This window comes from Petaurus breviceps, unplaced genomic scaffold (assembly GCF_028583685.1).
Source record: "Petaurus breviceps papuanus isolate PSGF00001 unplaced genomic scaffold, PetGlider_PUasm1.0 91041, whole genome shotgun sequence".
Taxonomy (NCBI): Eukaryota; Metazoa; Chordata; class Mammalia; order Diprotodontia; family Petauridae; genus Petaurus; species Petaurus breviceps.
In genome coordinates, this window is record NW_027187400.1 from 22,326,097 (window position 1) to 22,346,288 (window position 20,192).

The 20,192-nt window shown below is 45.1% G+C and overlaps 1 protein-coding gene across 1 annotated transcript in view; it reads right to left on the reverse strand.

The window, feature by feature from the left end:
• PLOD1 (procollagen-lysine,2-oxoglutarate 5-dioxygenase 1) overlaps window positions 1-20,192 on the reverse strand; it is a 47,990-nt gene that overhangs the window by 2,154 nt on the left and 25,644 nt on the right. Inside the window, exons 12-17 of the mRNA XM_069079113.1 lie at window positions 19,868-19,993; window positions 17,445-17,586; window positions 14,727-14,840; window positions 12,446-12,511; window positions 10,584-10,688; window positions 3,130-3,276 (exon numbers count right to left, since the gene is read on the reverse strand). Of these exons, the coding sequence (XP_068935214.1) occupies window positions 3,130-3,276; window positions 10,584-10,688; window positions 12,446-12,511; window positions 14,727-14,840; window positions 17,445-17,586; window positions 19,868-19,993 (700 nt within the window). The remainder of the gene's footprint in view (window positions 1-3,129; window positions 3,277-10,583; window positions 10,689-12,445; window positions 12,512-14,726; window positions 14,841-17,444; window positions 17,587-19,867; window positions 19,994-20,192) is intronic.

Sequence of the window (20,192 nt, forward strand, 5' to 3'; positions counted from 1 at the left end):
TGTCCTACTTCATTCAACAGATGTTTCTAGTGGGGGCTCTGCAGGAGGTAGGATAGAGAGAGCAGGGCAGAATGTCAATGATCACAGAGGCCTCCTCAGTATCATCTGTACAGATTCTTGCAATAATTAATAAATCAGCAAACACTTATTAAGCGCCTATTATTCTCAAGATATTGGGGGGAAAATTTAAACAGTTCATCCCATTAAGGAGATTTGGGGAGATAAAATAAAGGCTGAGTTTTGGGAAGCCCAGGATCAGGGCTCAGAATGCAGGTACCTAGTGGCCATGCACTTCAGAAGGGAACTCCAAATCTCAGCCTCCAGGAAATCCCTGGTTACTGAACAGAGGGAGCTCTCAGACAAAGACAAAGAATTCATGTTTCTTCCAAAGGAGAATGAGCCCTGGCCCTCAGAGTTCTGACAGGTGGCATGACATTGGAGAATGAAATGAACTCAAGAAGGTTTAGATAAAACCACCATTTCTCAGAGGAAGCTCAGAGGGTTAGAGCTGGAGAAAATGTCTAATCCATTTTCTCCCTAAACAGATCCTGGAAGCTGCTACCACAAAGGAGCTGGGGTGAGGCTGCCCCAAGCTGGCCCTTTGCATGGGAGTCAGAAGAAGGCAGATGGGAGGAGCTGAAACTAGAGCTTGGGCTCCTCAGCCTGGAATGTAAGGTCCTGAGCTGGTGACAACCTGACCCTCTGGAGTGATTTCCTATTGCTGCCTCTGGCAAGACCTTGCTGTTCAGTCATGTCAGACTATGTTCATGGGGTTTTCTGGGCAAAGATACTAGACTGGTTTGCCATTTCCTTCTCTGGTGTGTCCCTATTTTACAGATGAGGAACTAAAGCAAATAGGAGTTAAGTGATTTGTCCAAGGTCACATAGCTAATAAGCATCTGAGGCTAGATTTGAATTCAGATCTTGCCAACTCCAGGCCCAGTGCCCTATCCACTTAGCCATCCTTCTGTGAATTCTACAGTACAGCAAAAATGCTCTGCTAGTTGTCACCCCAACTCCCCCATTTCCCTTGCTGCCTCTCTGGTCTCACTCACAAAGGCCAGTACTCATGGGCAGCTTGGCCCTTCCCCTATAATGACCTGCCCCTAGTATGTATCACAGATCATGTATGATCACATACTCTGTGTGTGTGTATGTGTATGTTATGTATATATATGTGTGCCCTTGTATGTATCACAGACAGGACTTGCTGGTTTCCAGGCTCCTCCTCTTCCTGACTCAAGGCTCAGTTCAGGGGCCACCTCTTCCATGAAGCCCTCCCTGATTCCCCCACTTCTTAGCATTCTCTTTTTGTCTTGATTTCTCTGGGTACCTGTAGCATACCCGAGTAGAAGGACACTTTCGTTTTCTTTTCTCTGGATCCCCAGCTCCTAGCACACCGTGCCTGGCATATAGGAGGTGATTAATTAGAAAAGATATCTTCCCCTACTCCTTTGCAGAGGTGGAAGGTCCATGGGTATGGAGCACTACATAGACTGTCAGATTTTTTTTTTTGACATATTGATATATTTTGCTAAATTTTTTTCTCTAAAAAGATTGTCATATGGGATGGCTCACTGGAACAAGGGAAGGAGATAGATACGGAGGAAAATTTAGATGATGTTTTAAAAACTTTAAAAAAATAACCAGTTGCTAAATTGAATTGAATTGCAGAGAGGCTGGCTTGCTTAATCCTTCCAGCCCTTGCTGACTTCCTGCCATGTGATGCCATTCTAACAAGGAAGAATGATTCTTCTCCACATTATCTCTTCACACAGGTACCAGGCAGCTAGGACTGCAGCAGCAAGTTCTCTGTACAAGGGTGTCATGCTGTTCTTCTTCTTCTTCTTTTTTGCCTTTTTGGAGGGCAATTGGGGTTAAGTAACTTGCCCGAGGTTACATGGCTAGTTTTTATTTTTGTGTTAAGTGTCTGAGGCTGGAACCGAACTCGAGTCCTCCTGACTCCAGGGCCGGCACTTTACTCACTGCGCCACCTAGCCACCTCCATGCTTTCCTTCTTGAGGTAATACAGACAATCTCTCAACCTTGCAAATAAGCACTATCCCAAGAGATGGGGTTGTGCAAATGGAAAATTCAATTCAGGCCAATTTAATTCTCAGGAAGATTTAGAGCTGGACCTTCACAGTCGTCCAGACCATCCCCCTCCTTTTCAAGAAGCACATTTATTAAGTGCCTTCTATATGCAAGGCACTGTGCCTCTAATAAAAACATTTTGTTTTCTACATGACCTGGGGGAAATGGGGCAGGAAAAAAAATACCTTTTTTCAAATTTATGGTACTTGTTTCAACAACTCATTGGGCACCTAGCACGGATGACCATGTGATGTTATGTATTCAACTATTTATTTCTTGTCTCAATGATACTGTAAAATCCCCAGAGGCACATCTTATGCATCATGATATTTGTTGGAATATTTGACCAGGACTGGACACATAATAGGAGTAATTAGTATGAAATGAGTGAATAAAAATATTGGTGTGTCCTCCCTCCTCTCTAGTAGAGAGGTGGTGGACTACAGGTAAAGCATGGGGCATACGCCATCAGGAATAGTGTCTATTCCTGGCTGGTTTTCTTTGGCTATTTTTCTTTGTTATAAGGAATGGCTGGGTAGTGGAAAGTTTGTATCAGGAAATGATTGGATTAGAAAGGCATTAAGAAAACTTTTGAGAAGATTTTCAGACTGATTTTAGAGCCACTTTAATTAAAGATGGCTGGATTCAATGGCATTGGGTAAGTTTTTCAAATAGTGGATCACACCAAGGAATTTGTAATCAAACTCAATGCTGAGTCAGTTGTTGGGCATTCCCATCCTGAAGAGAAACTTAGGCAACTTTGTTGTCATCCAGAAGCCCTCCTCTCCCCCACAAGTACTTGGGTCTGTGGACAGTAACAGAATGCTGAAAAGAGCCAGTTTGCTTTTGCTATCCTGGAAGGGGGGAACATCCCTTTTCATTGCTTTGTGTGGATTGGAGAGTGGGAGAATTCCACCTTGGAATTCCAGCCCTCTCCTCCAATCCTTTAAGTGTTCCCTAGGGCATTAGCTTAGCAGGTTCTCAGGTCCCAGCAGGGGTGGTCCTTCTTGTTCGGGGCCTGACAGGTATTCTTACCCTGGTGTAGTATCCTGGGTAGAGTTTCTCAGTCATGGGTGCGATATATTCCACCAGGAACTTGTGCCATTCTCTCTCAAACTTGATCTGGTTCATGTGGATGTCAATCGTTGGGACATTTTCATAGCCACCCTGAATTCGAGAGTCCTGGAATTCAGTTATTAGAGGATACCAGTTAGCCCAATTAAAATAGACCCTAATGCCCCTTGTATTTTTAGACTGGTATCTGTGTTTTTTGCTCAGTAACCAAAATAATACCTACATGTCTAGACTCCACCTTTTCCATAGATCTCAAAGCATCTAACAGTTACTAATGGCAATTGAAATTTGGCTTAATTCAATGATCTCAAAATGGACTAGAGTAGTAGACAGAGGTCAAATTTGACAGTCAGGAGACCTACATGTATATCCATGTAGACAGAAACATATAATGCCTCCATATTTAAATAGGAAGAAGGAATGGAAAGAGTTCTATCTTGGAAATCAGGAGGGGGAAAAAAAGGCCAGACCTGGTAGCACACATCTATGATTCCTGCTCCTTGGGGAGGACGTGGCTAGCAGACATCTTGAGCTCAACTTAAGAGTTCTGAGCCACAATAAGCTAAGCCAATTAAGTGTCCATACTAAGCAAGATGCTGTTATAGGAATGTAAATTTTTAAGATCTTCCCTGACCCTAGGCCCTTTGATAGGCTTAAGTGCACCTGAAGCCCATGGTGGGAGGCTTGTTTTTCAGGAGATACTTTTTGATTGGGCATTGGGTCAAGAGGGTTGTTACATTATCTGAGCCAGGAGAAGGCTATATAAACCCTGATGTGAGACTTTGTTTTGGGGTTCACTTTGAGAAGTGTTGTGTGATTTGATCAGACCAGACTCTGGGCAGCCATTGAGAGCCCTGGGCTTTGAAAAAACCCAGATGTTGATGCTTCCCTCTCTGGTAACTGACTAGGTATAGATGTAATGGTTAGACAGTTGGAGGCCTGTCTGCTTGATCTGTCTTGTAATTTCTGCTTGTAACCTCTGTATACTCTGAAGTTCAGGGTGCTGACTTTTCCCCCTCAACTAGGTAAATGATATGTTTGATTGATTAAAGAAGATTGTTAACCCATTTTGAGTTGCTTTCCCATAGAAAAGCAGATCTAATAACCTGTGTTAGCAGCCACCCTGGGGATGCTGGGCACTTGCTGCTTACATATGGCAGCCCCCAGGAGCAATATGGCAACCTCTAGGAACAGGGGGGTAACCAGGTTGCCTTAAAGATGGATATTAGAAATGGAGCAAGGTAAAGCTATAAGGCTCACCCGTAATTGGCTCTGTGAGTGGCTGCTAAACTTCTAGTCTGGGCAAGCTAGGAAGACTCAGTCTTTAAATAAATAAAAAAAAAGAAATCAGAAGGCCTGAGTTTTAGATCTGATTTGATCACTAGAACTGATGGTATAATTTTGGTTAAGTCACTTCCCCTCTCTGGGCTTCAATTTTCTCCTCTGTAAAATATATGCAAGAATCTTCCCCCAGACAGCTAAGTGGTACAGTGGTTAGAGCACCAAGCCTGGAGTTAGGAAGAGTTGAGTTCAAATCTGGCCTCAGATACTTACTAGCTGTATAACCCTAGGCAAGTCACTTCATCCTGTTTGCCTCAGTTTCCTCACCTGTAAAATGTACTGGAGAAGGAAACAGCAAACCATGCAAGTATCTTTGCCAAGAAAACCCCACATTGGGGTCACAAAGAATTGGACATGACTGAACAACATCTGTCTCTTTTACTCATCTCGGACTCTGAGAGAGACACAATGGGTGTGGCTTATCATATCTAGGGATAAAATTGATAAATTTGGTAAATAAAAAAAAATAAAAAAATCCTCACAGTCTGGGACAATTGATGGGTCAAATCTATTTGGTTGAAGTTTACTTAAGTCCCTTTGACAGATGTGATCACATTGGTATGATATAAATTACAATTTTTTTTTAAGCAATTGGGGTTAAGTAACTTGCTCAAGGTTACACGGCCAGTTATTTCTGGGTGTGATGCTAAGTATCTGAGCTCGGATTTGATCCACAGGTCATCCCAACACTGGGGCTGATGCTGTGCTACCTGGCCGCCCCTATAGATTACAATTTATTATGGTCACTACTGTTGCCATCTTCATCTGATAACAACAATAATGATGTTAATAATAATGCACTTAGCCTGAAGATTACTTTGTCTTTCTTTGATGATTCACAAGGTACTTTAGGCTGGTGTAGGCAGTGGTGTCAAAATAAGAAAGAAATGGGGGAGCCTCTAAGTAGTATGTAAGGATCCCTGCTGCTGCATGTTGATTTCATTTTGAAAGGTCATATAATTGAACTGATGCAGAGTGAAGTGTGCAGAACCAGGAGAACACTGTACACAGTAACAGAAACATTGTAAGGATGAACAACTGTGAATGACTTAGCTATTATTCTCAGCAATACAATGAGCCAAGACAATTCCAAAGGACTCATGATAAAAAATGCTATCCACCTCCAGAGAAAGAACTGATGGCATATGAATACAGACCAAAACATACATTTTTAGCTTTCTTTTTTTTGGTTCAAGTTTTCTTCCACAAAATGACTAATATGTAAATATTTTACATGATTGCACATGTATAACTTATATCAGATTGTTTATCATCTCAGAGAGTGGGGAGGGTAGGGAGGGAAAGCATTTGGAACTCAAAACTTTTTGCAAAATATTAAAAAGTGTTTTTACATGTAATTGGGTGGAAATATTATTTTTTTAAAAATATAAACATGTGTATTTTAAAGAATTTGGGCTTCTTGTCCATAATACACATCAAACGCTGAATATTTTATTTAAACAAGAATAGTAAACATGACTGTTACGGTTTTTTAAAATTAAATTATTTATTTTTAGTTTACAACATTCAGGTCCACAAGCTTTTGAGTTTCCAAATATCCTTCTTCTCCCTCACCTTCCCCTTCTCCAAGATTGCATGCAATGTGATACAGGCTCTACACAAACATTCACATTAAACATATTTTCACATTAGTCATCATGACTGTTATGATAAAGAGTGCTTTTCCTATTGAGGTAAAAATGTAAAATTGGCTAAGTCTATAAATAAATTATGGTTCCATAAAATCTTTTTTAAACATCACGTTATCCCAATGTGGAAATATATTTAGCATGATTGCACATGTATTACCTATATCAGATCTCTTGCCAATTCGGGGAGGGAAGGAAGGAAGCGAAAAATTTGGAACTTAAAATCTTGAGTTGAATGTTGAAAACTTTCTTTACATATAACTGGAAAAAATTAAAATACCATTAAAAGAAAAAAATGTCATGTTATCTATGTTTTATTGTATTTTCATTTACTTTGTTGAATATTTTCTAATAATACTTTTTTTTTTGCCATTTTGGAGGGCAATTGGGGTTAAGTAACTTGCCCAAGGTTACATGGCTAGTTTTTGTGTATGTGTGTTAAGTGTCTGAGACCGGAACGAAACTCGGGTCTTCCTGACTCCAAGGCTGGTGCTTTACTCACTGCGCCACCTAGCTGCCCTCTAATAATACTTTAATCTGGTTCGAGTCATAAATGGGAGTGTTGCAGGTCACATGTTTGACATGTCTGTGCAGGCTTTAGGGTCATCATTATTGATGCTATTTTTCATGGTATGGGACAAGGGAAGGAGAAGAGGAAAAAGGTGCTCCGGGAGACCCTGACATACCCTACAAGTTGTTTGGGGAGTCATTGGGTTTTTCCCCCATTTGTTTTCTTTTTCTTTTTTTTTTTTATATAAGTAATTGGGGTTAAGTAACTTGCTCAAGGTTACATGGCCAGTTATTTCTGGGTGTGGTGCTAAGTATCTGTGCCCGGATTTGATCCCCAGGTCATCCCAACACTGGAGCCGTACTCTTACTCGCTGAGCCACCTGGCCGCCCCTAAGCAATTGGGGTTAAGTAACTTGCTTGAGGTTACACGGCCAGGTGTTTCTGGGTGGGTGCTAAGTGTTGGAGCCCGGATTCGATCCCCAGGTCATCCTGACACTGGAGCCGGTGCTCTTACTCGCTGTGCTACCTGGCCTCTCCCCATTTGTTTTCTTGATAGTATCTTTACTGACTTGTCATATGTTTCTTCCTCCTAAAGGTTAAGAGCAGAAATAATAATAGCTAGCATTTACATAGCAGTTTAAGGTTTACAAAGTGCTTTACAAATATCTCATTTGGTCTTCATTACAACCCTGTGAGGTAGGTACATTTATCACCCCCATTTTACAGATGAGGAAATTGAAGCCAGGAGAAATTAAGCAACTTGCTTAGAGTTAGAGGCACATGGCATGGATTTGAACACAAGTCTATCCTGACTCCAAGTTCAAGTGCTCTACCCACTATGCTGAAATAGCTATCTCTAAACATGGATGGAGATTTGAACTTTAGGTTTCACTGAATTATGACTAACGGGAATTGGCTTCATTTTCATCATCATGGATGGAGGGGCTTCACTATGATACATTTCCTCATGTGTGGTCCCTCTTTAGAGATGAAAGTCACCTAGAATGAGACAGACTGCAGACTTCCATAATGAACTACCCTCCCCAAGGAGGCCATCGATAACAAGAAAGTCCCCATACACGGCACCAAAACAGTTATAGCAGCACTTTTTGTGATAGCAGAAAACTGGAAACAAAGTAAATGCTCCCCAGTTGGAGAAAGGCATATGAATGTAATGGATTATTTAATCCCAGTTCTCTAACAAATAACACATGTGATGAATACAGAGAAGTGTGAAGAGCTACATAGTACAAACCCAAGAAAACAACAGATATGATGACTGCAACAATGTAAATGGGAAGAACCACATGCAAAAAAAAAAGTCAAAAGTAAATGCTGCAAATTTCTCAAGGATGAGCCTGGCTTCAAAGAAGAGATGAGAGGATGCAAATGTCTTTTTCTCTTTTTTTCTTAAAAAATAGTATTTGTTATATAGTATAGTTCTCTGGGAAGAGCAGGGGAAGGGGTGCTGGGGAAGGAAACTACAGTGAGGCTTAAAAAAAAAGAGTAAAAAAAGGGTTGTTTTTTTTTTTTTTAAAGAATTATCCTTTGAGCCCCGAGTGTGCAGTTTTTCTTTGTCTGCCTGAGTGCCTATGTTGTGGTGAAATTCCATGATACCTAACTATAGGTAGTTAGATGGTACAGTGGATAGAGCCCTTGATCTGGAATCAGGAAGACCCGAGTTCAAATTCTGCCTTGGATACTCACTAGCCAAATGTCTCAGAGCACATCACTTCACCTCTTTCAGGTCTCAGTTTCTTTATCTGTAAAATGTGGATAATAATAGTGCTTACCTGCCAGGGTTGTTGTAAGGAGCCAATGAGAACAAGTAAAAGGACTCTGCAAACCTTAAATTGCTATAGAAATGCTAGCTATTATTATTATTATTATTATGCCCCAATCTATTTACTGGATTGAAAAGCTTTCAGAATGGAATTAACCAGGTTGTTTTTTGTTGTTGTTGTCGCTTTTTTGGGAAGGCAAGACAATTGGGGTTAGGTGACTCGCTCAAGGTCACACAGCTAGTAAGTATCAAATGTCTGAGGCTAGATTTGAACCCAGGTCCTCCTGATTCCAGGGCCAGTGCTCTATTCACTGTGTCACCTTAGATGTCCCAGTAACCAGGTTTCTAAGTAGGTTCATAGATGTGGAACTGAAAGGGAATTGAGGCCAACAAAGGTTAAGTGACTTATGTAAGGTCACACAGGAACTAAATGGCTAAGTCTGGACTTGAACCCAGATCCTCATATTCCAAACTAAGGATCTTTAAATCTAAAAGAGGTGATCAATCTTTTTTTTGAAGCAATGACCCCCTCTGGAAATGTCCAATGAGGCATACTGACTCCTTCTCAAAATATTTTTAAACGAATAAAATACACAACATTACAAAGGAAACCATTATTGAAATTCAGTTATCAAAATATATTTTTTTTAAAAACAAGTTTACCAACCCCAGACTAAGAACCTCTGGCCCTAACCACAAATATTGCATTTTCCATTGCTTAGCTGCTTCGCCTGACCCATGTTCCTGTCAATCAGATTCATGACCTTTTCAATAAATTGATTTTGTTTGGAAAAAATAAAAGAAGATGATGGGCTTAGGTTTTGGTTTATTTCTTAGAAGCCTCCTTCTAATCCCAGATTTTAAAGGAGCTCCTAGGGGTGGCTAGGTGGTACAGTGAATAGAGTACCAGACCTGGAGTCAGGAGGACCTGAGTTCAAATCTGGCCTCAGATACTTAACACAAAAACTAGCTGTGTGACCTCGGACTTAACTCACTTAACCCCAATTGCTCTGCCCTGCCCCCTCCGAAAAAAAATAAAAAAGCAAAATAATAAATAAATAAATAAATAAATAAAGGACCATCCTGTTAGTCGAAGGCACATCCCCAACTCTGACTTTTGATGTTTTGAGAGCCTTTCTAACTCTGACGTTCCATATTGTAAAGTTTCTTCTAGTTCCAAAATTTTGTTTTCTAAAGTCCTTCTCATTTCTGATATTCCATGTTCTGATCTTCCTTCCAGCTCTGACAGTCCATCCATATTTTAAGATTCCTTCCAGACCTGACATTTCATGTTCTATGGTTCCTTCTAACTGAATTTTTTGTTTTTGAATACTCTCCTGGAGCAGGTAGGTGGTGCAGTGGCAGAGTGCCAGGCCTGGAGTCAGGAAGATCTATCTTCCTAGTTTCAAATCTGACTTCAGACATTAGTTGTGTGACCCTGGGCAAGTCACTTCACCCTGTTGGCCTCAGTTTCCCCATCTGTAAGATGAGCTGGAGAAGGAAATGGCAAACCACTCTAGCATCTCTGCCAAGAAAACCCCAAATGTGGTCATAGAGTCAGACATGTCTGAAATGACTGAACAAAAGGGACTCTCTCAGCTCTGACACTTCACATTTCCATCTATCACGAACATTCTATGTGCTATGTGTCAATCTGAACATATAGAAAGAGTGAAGCAACTCTGTCTATCACTAGCATGACTGGAAAAGAAATCCAGGCCTTCAGATGATGAGTTTTCCACCCCAAATGGAGGGAATTGTCCTTCTAAAAACCCATAGTGGTCATCTACATTTAAAGCAGGCTAGGGGGGAGAAAGGGAGTTGATATTTGGAAATGAAGGTGATATAAAAGCAAAAAGTATTAACAGATTTTTTTCTTAAAGAAGGCTGCTCCCAGAGCTAGGCAGAGTGGGTGTAATTTGCTGTGGAAACAATAAGGCAGCTGGCAGGAGGCTGAAACCTGCCTCACCTCCTTCCTGAACTGCCAGGCCTAACCCTTTCTCTGCTGTCAGCATCCTTAGATATCTGCCCCCTGCTCAGACCCTGTGCCTGTCCTTCTGCTACCTCTGCTGACTTAGTGACCTGGACTGGCAAGAGAGGTCCCCGGGAAAGAGAAAGCAGACGGCCCTCACCTTGTTATCACCAGCCGACCACTGGCCAAAGTGCTCCATCTCCTCCACGAGCTCATCACAGGCTGTTTCCGTGAAGATGGGAAACCAGTACACATCTGGACAGGGCTAGGGGAGACAGGACCCACCAATAGTGACCATAAACATTTATCAAGCACCCTAGAGCACTGTGCTGGGCTCTCGGGGAAATATGAAGTTCAGTTCAGACACTAACTCTGCTCTCTGGGAACTCATGGCTCAGTAACGGATAGGGTCCACACACCATGCTAAACACAGGTCATTTATTCTAAGCGTACCAGAGAGGAACAAACAGAGGGCAGTGTGAGGTCCTGGGGGAAGGGCCCGGAAAGAGCTACTAGATTAGGCAGCGGGCATTTGGCATGTGCACTGGGTAGGAGATAAACAAGGGAAGCAAAGGAGCAAGGGCCTTCTGGGCACAGGAGACTGGTCCAGTAGTGGCACAAAGGCAGAACACAAAGTGCGTTCAGGGGATGGGGGGAGGGGTCACCCACTCTGACTGGGGTGTAGTGTGTTCAGAGGTGAGTTAGCATGAAGGTGTGGTGCTGCCAGATCATGGAAGGTCTTGAATGTTAGGCAGATGAAGCTGAACTTTACATAGTAAAATATGGAGAGCCACTGAGGATTTTGGGGAGGGGGATTTTGTGACATGACTAGATCTATGTTTAAAAGTTATGGCTATGAGTGGGGGCAGGGCCTGAGGCCTGAGGAGGAGAGGGAGAAGAAGAGAAAAAAGAAGAAAGGGGAAGACAGGTGAGAGGGAGAGAGAGAGAGAGAGAAAAATATGGAGGGAAAGAGAGGGAAGTAGATAGGGACAGAGGGAGGGAGGGAAGGAGAAAGAGCAAGGGAGAAGAGAAAATGAGAGACAGAGAGAGATGGAGGGAAAGAGAGAAAAAGAGAGAGGGACAGAGAAGGGAATGGAGAGAGAGGGAGAGGAAGAGAAAAAAAGAGAAAGGCAGGAGAGAGGGAGAGAGAAGTAGAGAAGGACAGAGGGAGGGAGAGTGAGGAAGAAGAGAAAAAGAAAAAAAGACAGGAGGGAGAGGACAGAGAGAGATGGAGGAAAGGAGAGAGGGACAGAAGAAGGAAGAGAGAGAGAGAGAAAGGAATGTCAGGATGGGTAAAGGGAACAGGGGGAAAGGGATAATTTAGGCACAGAGACTGATAGATTTGCTTTCTTCCTTTTTCTATTCTTTGTAGCTTATCCCTATCCCCACTGCCCTACTGCCAGTGCCTAAACCCGTCAGGGTCCCTGCTCTGGACACAGGACTGCCAGTCACCCTCCCTTCCCCTGCCTTAGAACATGACTTAAGCCTCAAACTTCCCATGGGGCTGTGGCAAGGGTGACCCTTTGGGGAGGACCAGACTGGTCAGGGAAGGATCTAGTTCCTTCCCCATGAACACCAGGCTACAATGACCTCTTCCCACCTGTTCCCCAAACCATGCCATGGCCATCCACTCTGCCTTGATGACTCTGCTCAGAACCCATGTCCAGTAAGCCTCCTGGCCTTGTGGTGGGGACACCCCTCCGGAGTGGACTGAACTCTAGTTCTGGCTGGGAGTGGGTGGGGTAGAAAGAGGAACTGGGCTGAATTCCTACAAACACAGAAGCTTGGCTGATTTTATCCCAGTCCCATCTGGGCCATCCCTGGTGACAACCACTCTCATGACAGGATCCTGCTGCTCTTCTGACCCCAGAAGCTCCCTCATCCCCAGAGGTTGGCTCCCAGCCAGGACAAAACAGGAAGGCACATATCTGCAGGCTCAGAGTCCAAACCATCTCCCCAGCAACCGCCGCCTCCCCCTCCCTCTGCACAGCTGCTCCCTCCCACATTCTAGTGCTTTCTTACCGTCTCTACCAGCTTCCCCTTGAGGGCCTCTGTGTAGTTCTCATGGATATATTTCTCCTTCCAGTCCTGTGGTGAGAGAATCCGTGCTTTTTAACATTTCTGAGCACTTTCCCAGCATCACAGCATTTCAGGATTGGAAGGTACCTCATGGATGATCTAGCCCAACTTATGCCCACCCTTCTTACAAAGTCTGGCATTAGTCAGTCAGTCAACTACGATTAGCTCACACCATGTCAGGCCCTGGGCTAAGAACTGGCGATACAAAGAAAGGCAGAAAGACAGCTCCTGCCCTCAGGGAGCTCATGGTCTAACAGAAGAGCCGAAGTTCCTGCCCTCAGGGAGCTCACGGTCTAACAGAAGAGACGAAGTTCCTGCCCTCAGGGAGCTCACAGTCTAACAGAAGAGCCGACAGGCAAACAACGGTGTTTGTTTTGTTTGCTAAAAATGATCATCGATTGTCCTATAATCTATGATATAAAGTAATGGCACGTATGCTGATTAACAACAAATTAGTGAAATGCCTTGGTTTCTTGTTTAGTCTGACAGGCAGCATATCTGTGGACAACACTGGCCCCTAGAATTTTAGGAGGAGGCCAAGGGGAATCCAAGTCCCACTTCATACATCTCCACAAGTGTCTAAAGTGGCATCATATAAAAACAAAACTCCACGAAGAAGCCTACCTTTTGGTTAGGGGGAGGGGGACCAATCAGACAGTGGGATATTGCCATCTACAGAAGGTAGATGGGGCAGGAAACTTCCTCAGATCAACTCCAACAGGTACTGATTTTGCTCAGGATTCAGCTCCCCCCAAAAAAGTGGCCTTCCTCTCCTATGTAGGCTGACTCACTTCTGTTCCTGTCCATAGCAGTAACCCACGGCCCAGAGGCACCACCATGTATGGACAATGCCAAAGGCTCCCACGTGCCAGGTCAATCTGTTTCGACTGGGACACTTTAAAAAGCTTCTGGAAAGTCCGTGTTAAGGACTAGGGATCATGGGTCAGGGGGCTCATTCTCAGGCCAAGGCCCAGGGGTGGGGGCATAACTCATCCCTTGAAAGCTTCAGTTCTTAGTGCCATATTTTTGTACTTGAGGCTTGAAGCAGTAAGACACATATACAAGACATACAAGGACCAGACATTCACAGAACTAACTGGAGATAATCAAAAAATGGAAAGGCACTAAGGGTAAGGCATTATCCTAGACTCCTCACTCTCCCTCACCCAATATTTCTAATCAGTTGTCAAACCTTGTCATTTCTGAATCCACAACTTCTCTCCCATTCTTGCCCTTCTCAGTTACCCTTAGTTTGGGCCATCAAAACCTCTCACCTGGATTTCTGTTTGGTCTGCCAGCCTTAAGTCTCTCCCTACTCCAATCCATCCTCCGTTCAGTCACCAAAGTTATTTTCCAAAAGCACAGGGCTGACCATGTCACCTACCTACTCAATAAATTCCACCAAGTCCCTATCCCTATCCAGGAACAAATATAAAAACCTCTGCATAGCATTCAAAGGCCTTCCTCACCTCGCCCCCTCCTAACACCTTTCTGGTCTTCTTAAGCCTCACACCCTACCACATGCTCTTGGATCCAATGACACCGGCCTCCTGGCTGTTCCATCTCTTGGTCCCAGGCATTTTCCATGGCTCTGCCCCTCGCTGGCATGGGGATGTTCTCTCTTCATATCTCTGCTTCCTGGCTTCTTCCAAGTCCCACCTAAAGTCCCATCTTCTACTGGAAGCCTTTTACCATCCCTCTGAATTCTAGTCTCTTTCCTCTGGTAATGATTTCCTAATTACCCCGTCTATAGTTTGCACATGTTTGTTTGCTTGTTGTCCACACTGTTAGAGTGTAAGCTCCTTGAGGGCAGGGGCTGTTATCTCCTCTTTTTGTATTCCTGTTACTTAGTGCCTGACACAGAGTATGTGCTTGATAGATGTTTGCTCACTAAGGTTCTAACACTGGCTCTTCCTCAGAAGCCGAGCAAGCCATCTCCCCAAGCAGCAAGCTGGTAACCCACCTTCTTTCTGTCTCCTCTCAGAGCTCCCAGGCTCATGAAAGCTAGAAGGAAAATCAGGTTATCCAGGATCAAGCCTTTCTTTTTACAGATGAGGAAAGTGGGCCCTGGGGAGATTGAGTTGTGTGTGTGTGTGTGAGTGTGCGCGTGTGTGTGTGCACGCTCCTGCGTGCATATGTGTGTGTGTATGTGCACATGTGAGAAACGGGGAAGGGGCCAGTCCATGCATCCATCTTTTTGGCCCTGCTCTGATCCTTTTCTTACCTCTGGGTTGTTGAAGATCTCCCAGAGGTCATTGTGCAGGTGAGTTGTTTGGTAATTGTCCACAGATAGCAGGCGGCCAAAGGAATGCCGGTTGGTCACAAACAGGAAGACTCTCTGCAGGACAGAAAAGGACAAAGTGGGTTCTTTGCCCCAAGAATGATCATAGGTGTCCATTGTTGTTGTTCAATTATTTAAGTAGCATCTAACTCCTCCTGACTCCATTTGGGTTTTTTTTGGCAAAGATACTGAAGTGGTTTGCCATTTCCCTCTCTTGTTCATTTTACAGATGAGGAAACTGAGGCAAATAGGGTAAAGTGACTTGCCCAGGGTCATACAACTAGTAGGAGTGTGAGGCTAGATTTGAACTCAGGAAGATGAGGTTTCCTGACTCCAGGTCCAGCATTCTATGCACTGTGGTGCCCCCCAGCTGCACCATAGGTGTCCATAGTTGGCATGAGTTCTAAAGCCCTTGGCAGGCATCTTCTCCTCATGCTCCTTATCCTCCAGTCATGGTCCTCATGCTCCCAGCCCCCTATGCCACTGGACTTAGCCCCTAGCACCCCAGCTTCTGATAGGCAGGCTTTCACCTTACCTTGCTTGGAAACAGGCCCCCAGGCCACTTTCTGACCATATCCACACCATACCACAACTCAGATATCATTTCCTTCCTGGTTCCCCTCTATGTGTTCTCTTCCCCTATTAGAACATAAGCTTCTTGAAGGCAGAAGCTGTCTGGATGACTTGTGTTGTGTCCCCAGTTCTTAGTACAGTGCCTGGCATAGCACGAACACTTACTAAATGCTTTATCTGTCCCATAGCACCTACTCAAAGGGTTTTTGTGAGGATCCAGTGAGTAAATCTATCAAAAGCACTTTGCAGATCTCAAAACACCACATCAATATGAATTATGATGTTGACCTTAGGACCCTAGACCTTAAGACATGATTACAGCTGCTGTTTGTACAGGACGGCTTTATATATTGTTCAGACGTTGAATCCTAACAGCCCTATAACAACAATAATGTCTATCTACACGAGCACAGGGCCTGGACCTGTAATTTCACTTACCGGTATAAAGAACTTCCTCATGAAGACCTTCCCTTTAGCAATACAGGAAGGCACCTTCTCTGCAACTGTCTCTATTCCTTGAGAATGCAGTTAAACAACTTGGCCAGGGTCCTGAGCCAGTTCTAGGATATCTGAAAAGTTCTTGTTTGCAAAGTACTTTACCTCTATTATCCCCTCTGGTGCTCTGTCCACTTCGCCTCTGCTGCCCTGCCTGGTTTCAGCTCTGAGAAACAAGATGCCCCTCCCAGGACTAGCTCATCCCTTCTAAACTCACCACAAGGCAGCTAACTCAAGCCTTAACTGACTACTCCACCTCCCTGTGCCTCCCCTCCATGCCCCTTGGTTTGGAGGGCTCTTTACCAAATTCCTCCCAATGCCTTCCTTTATAGAGGGCAGAAACTGGGCTCTCAGATCACTCTACTTTGCCTCTGTGGTTCTGCCTGGCTTCAACTCCACGGGACAAGATGCCCCCTCTCTGGGCACCCCTGGTTTGCCTGCTTCTCCCCCTACTCTGCTTTCCTGCCTCCTTTTTCTGTTATCTCCCCCTTTAGACCATAAACTCCTGGAGATCAGGGACTCTTTTCCTTGCTATTAATCTCCTCAGCACTTAGTGTTGTTCCTGGAACACAGTAGGCACTTAATAAATGTCTATTGAATTGGGTCCTCACAATAGCCCTGTAAAGCAGGTGCTAGCCTTAGTGAGACTGGGGTCACATAGCTATAAGTGTCAGAGGCAGGATCCAAATCTGGGTTTTCCTAACTCCAAGCCCTACATTCTATCCACTACACCATGAGGGAGATGGACAACTCTTCCTGGTCCCATTTTAAAAGTGAGGAGACATGAGGTAGCTAGGTGGTTCAGTGAATAGAGCACCAGCCCTGGAGTTAGGAGGACCCGAGTTCAAATAAGGCTCAGACACTTAACATTTACCAGCCTGTGACCTTGGACAAGTCACTTAACCCCAACTGTCTTGCCTTCCCCCCACCAAAAAAAATTTTTTTTTTTAAAAGTGAAGAGACAGATTCCAAAGAGCTGAGCAGAGCCAAGACAAAGCTCAGGGTTTCTGACTCCACGCCCCTGGTGCTCTTTCTAACCTGACACAGCTGAAGAAGAGTGCAGGGGTCTTCCAGGCTAACCTCCCAACTAGCCCATAAGCAGATACTACTCAGGATCTCCACTATGGAAGAAAGAGCGCTCATACACAATCAGTTTTAATGCAAACAAGAATCCTGTCTCCACTCTCCCTGCCAAGTGGTGTGGGAGCCACCCCTCCAGTGAGGAGGAGCCCACCTCCTCCCAAGGCAGTCCATTTTTCCAATCCTTTGCATTACTCTAATGCTTCAGAAAAGCTTCCTTCCATCAAGTTGACATTGGCCACTTGGAACTTCCCCACTCCTCCTGGTCCTGCCTTCCTGGAGCCAAGGTCCCAGCCCTTCAGATACTTGCCTGGCAGACGTGGCCCTCCTGAATCTTCTCTTCTCTGATAATCTGACCCTGACTGTGACCATCCTGAGAGGCTGCTCTTCTGGATCCTCTAAGGCCCTGACATTTACAGCCAGCCTGGCTGGCCCAGCCCTGCCTGGCCTCAGGGCCTTAGACCCAAGGCTGGGCCGACCTCCCACTACCTTCCTCCCAGGCCTGAGACTGACCTGCTCACGGACATTGGAGCAGAAAGCCATGTCAGCGTCCAGCTTGCTGCTGTGAAACAGGCCCTTCTGCCGAAGATCTCCCCGCAAGGTGCTGCCTTTGATCAGGTAGATGTTGGAGATATAGGGAACATTCCAGACACCGCTAGGAGACAGAGCAGACAAGTCACAGTTGGGAACAGCAGAGGGGGAGGTTGGGGAGGGGAATGACTCACGATCCCACAACTTCTAGTCTTGGGGCATGACCCCCAAAGACCATCAGGGGGCGCCCTATTTCCGTTCTGACTATTTCACTCCCCTGCTCTGAAACCCACTGCATAAAAATCTAGTGACCTTTAGACCGGGCTTAAGGCTCTCCACAGTCTGACTCTAGCTTACCTTCCCAGCCTACAGGGTTAGAGAACTAGACTTGGAGTCAGGAAGACCCGAGTTCAGACTCTCCCTCAGATTCTAACTAGCTCTATGACCCTGAGCAGGTGACTAAACCTTTCAGCCTCAGTTTTCTCTTCTATAAAATGGGAACCATAACAGCACTGACTTCACAGTGTCATTGTCTCAAATGAGACAACACATATAAATCACTTTGCAAACCTATAAATGCTAGCTATCATGAGGAGTAGTTATCAGGGTTATTCCTACTGCTGTTGATATCATTATGCCCTCTATGTTCCAGCTACACTGTATTACCAGGTCTACTCCAAGCTCTACTCCATCTCCTGGCTGAACTCATTCACACGACCCATCCCCCATGCCAAGGATGACAAGATGCCTCCTTGTCTCTGCCTCCCATAATCCTTTTCTTCCTCCAAGGCTCAGCCGAGGTATGCATGGAAGGATTTGGAATCAGAGGATTTGGGTTCAAATCCCACTCCAACACTCATGCCCTTATGTGACCTCAGACAGTTCACTCCATTTCTCTGGGCATCTGGTTCCTCATTTGTAAAACGAGGGGGTTGGATGAGATGGTGTCCAAAGCCCCAGATCACTTTAAACCTCTGAAATCGCTTCACTCTCCTCATTTTTAAAATGGAAGTGCCGAATTGAGTGGCCTGTGAGGTTCCTGCCAGCTCCAGAGATGTGACAATGATGGATGAGGATGAAAGCCCCATAGTATCTCAAGGCTTACAAAACACTCTCCTCACAACAGCCCTCTATGTGGATGATGGCACAGCTGACCTTATCCCCTTTTCACAGATGTGCGATACTGTGGCTAAGAGATGGGCAGCATGGCAGTGCACTCTGCTGGGAGCTGGAGGAGTGCTTTGGCCGCTGGCTACCTCGGTGACCTTGGACAACCCAGCTCCTCTCTGGGTGCCACTTTCCTCATCTGTGAGATGATAGGGTTAGACTGGGGGAGTGCTAAGGTTCCTTCCAGCCAGCAGCCAAGTTTCAGTGACTTGTCCCAAGACAGTAAATAACACCACTGGGAATAAAACCTGGGTTCCAGCATCTTAGATTTAGAGCTGGAAGGGCCCTCGGAGACATCCAATCCCACTGGGTCATTTTCAGGTGAGAAAACTGAAGTCCAGAGAGGGGAATGCTTTGCCCAAGATTTATAGGGCTAGTAAGATTCAGAGGTGGAATTTGAACCCAAGACTGGGAGGCTAGGGCTATTTCCATCGTACCATGTTGTTGTAGTCATTTTCAGTCATTTTTAGACTCTTTGTGACCCCATTTGGGGTTTCTTTGGCAGAGATACTGGAGTAGTTTGCCACTTCCCTCTCCAGCTCATTTTTTTTTTGGAGGGGGGAAGGCAAGGCAATTGGGGTTAAGTGACTTGCCCAAGGTCACACAGCTAGTCAGTGTGTCAAGTATCTGAGGCTGAATTTGAACTTGGATCCTCCTGACTACAGGGCCAGTGCTCTATTCACTGCGCCATCTAGCTGCCCCTCTCCAGCTCATTTTACAGATGAGGAAACTGAGGCAAACAGTAAAATGCCCAGAATCACATAGCTAGTGTCTGATGCCTGATTTGAACTCAGGAAGCTGTATCTGGACTCCAGACCTAGCACTCTGTGCTCTAGGGCGCCACCTAGCTGCTCATACCATCACACCACATCGGTTCCTAAGCCTGCTTCTGGGGATCTCCCTAAGTGGAAAGTCCACATCCTCCCTTGGAAGGCCCTTCCTGGGTTTAGTGCTCTCCATGATCCTACCCCCTCATTTTACAGATGAAGAACTCAGGTTAAGAGAGAGGGAATGACATGCCTGGGGGCACAGGGATGTTCTGCTTCCAAAATCAGTGCGTTTTCTGCCTTCCTACTCCTTCCCTACAGACTGGACTGGACCGTCTCTTGCCAAAGCATTGCTAAATACAACAAGATTCATGGAGACTTAGGGCAGTTCAGGGGGCCACAATCTTTTAGCCCCCCAAATAAAAGCTAGCCTTTCTCAATGAGAGAACAGCTCAGGAGGCAGACACTTACACACGTCGCCCTTGGACAATGTCCACGTAGTCTTCGGAGCGGGCATAGAAACCATCGGCACTCAGGGCCCCCCAGAAATTGGACCACAGCCTCCCTGCACGGATCACCAAGGGAGCGATGACAGCTCTAGACGGGGGGAAAGGGGAAGGAAGTCAACAGATGAGCATGTGTGCAAAACAGAGTACCTCCCTCCATCTCCATGGGGGCAGAACCAGCCTTCCAAGAGGGAACAGGGTTGGGGGGCTCCCAGGCTCAATCCATCAGCACTGCAATGACTAACAAGGCCTCCCACAGGGCCAATGGTAAGGGAACCCTCCGGCTCTTT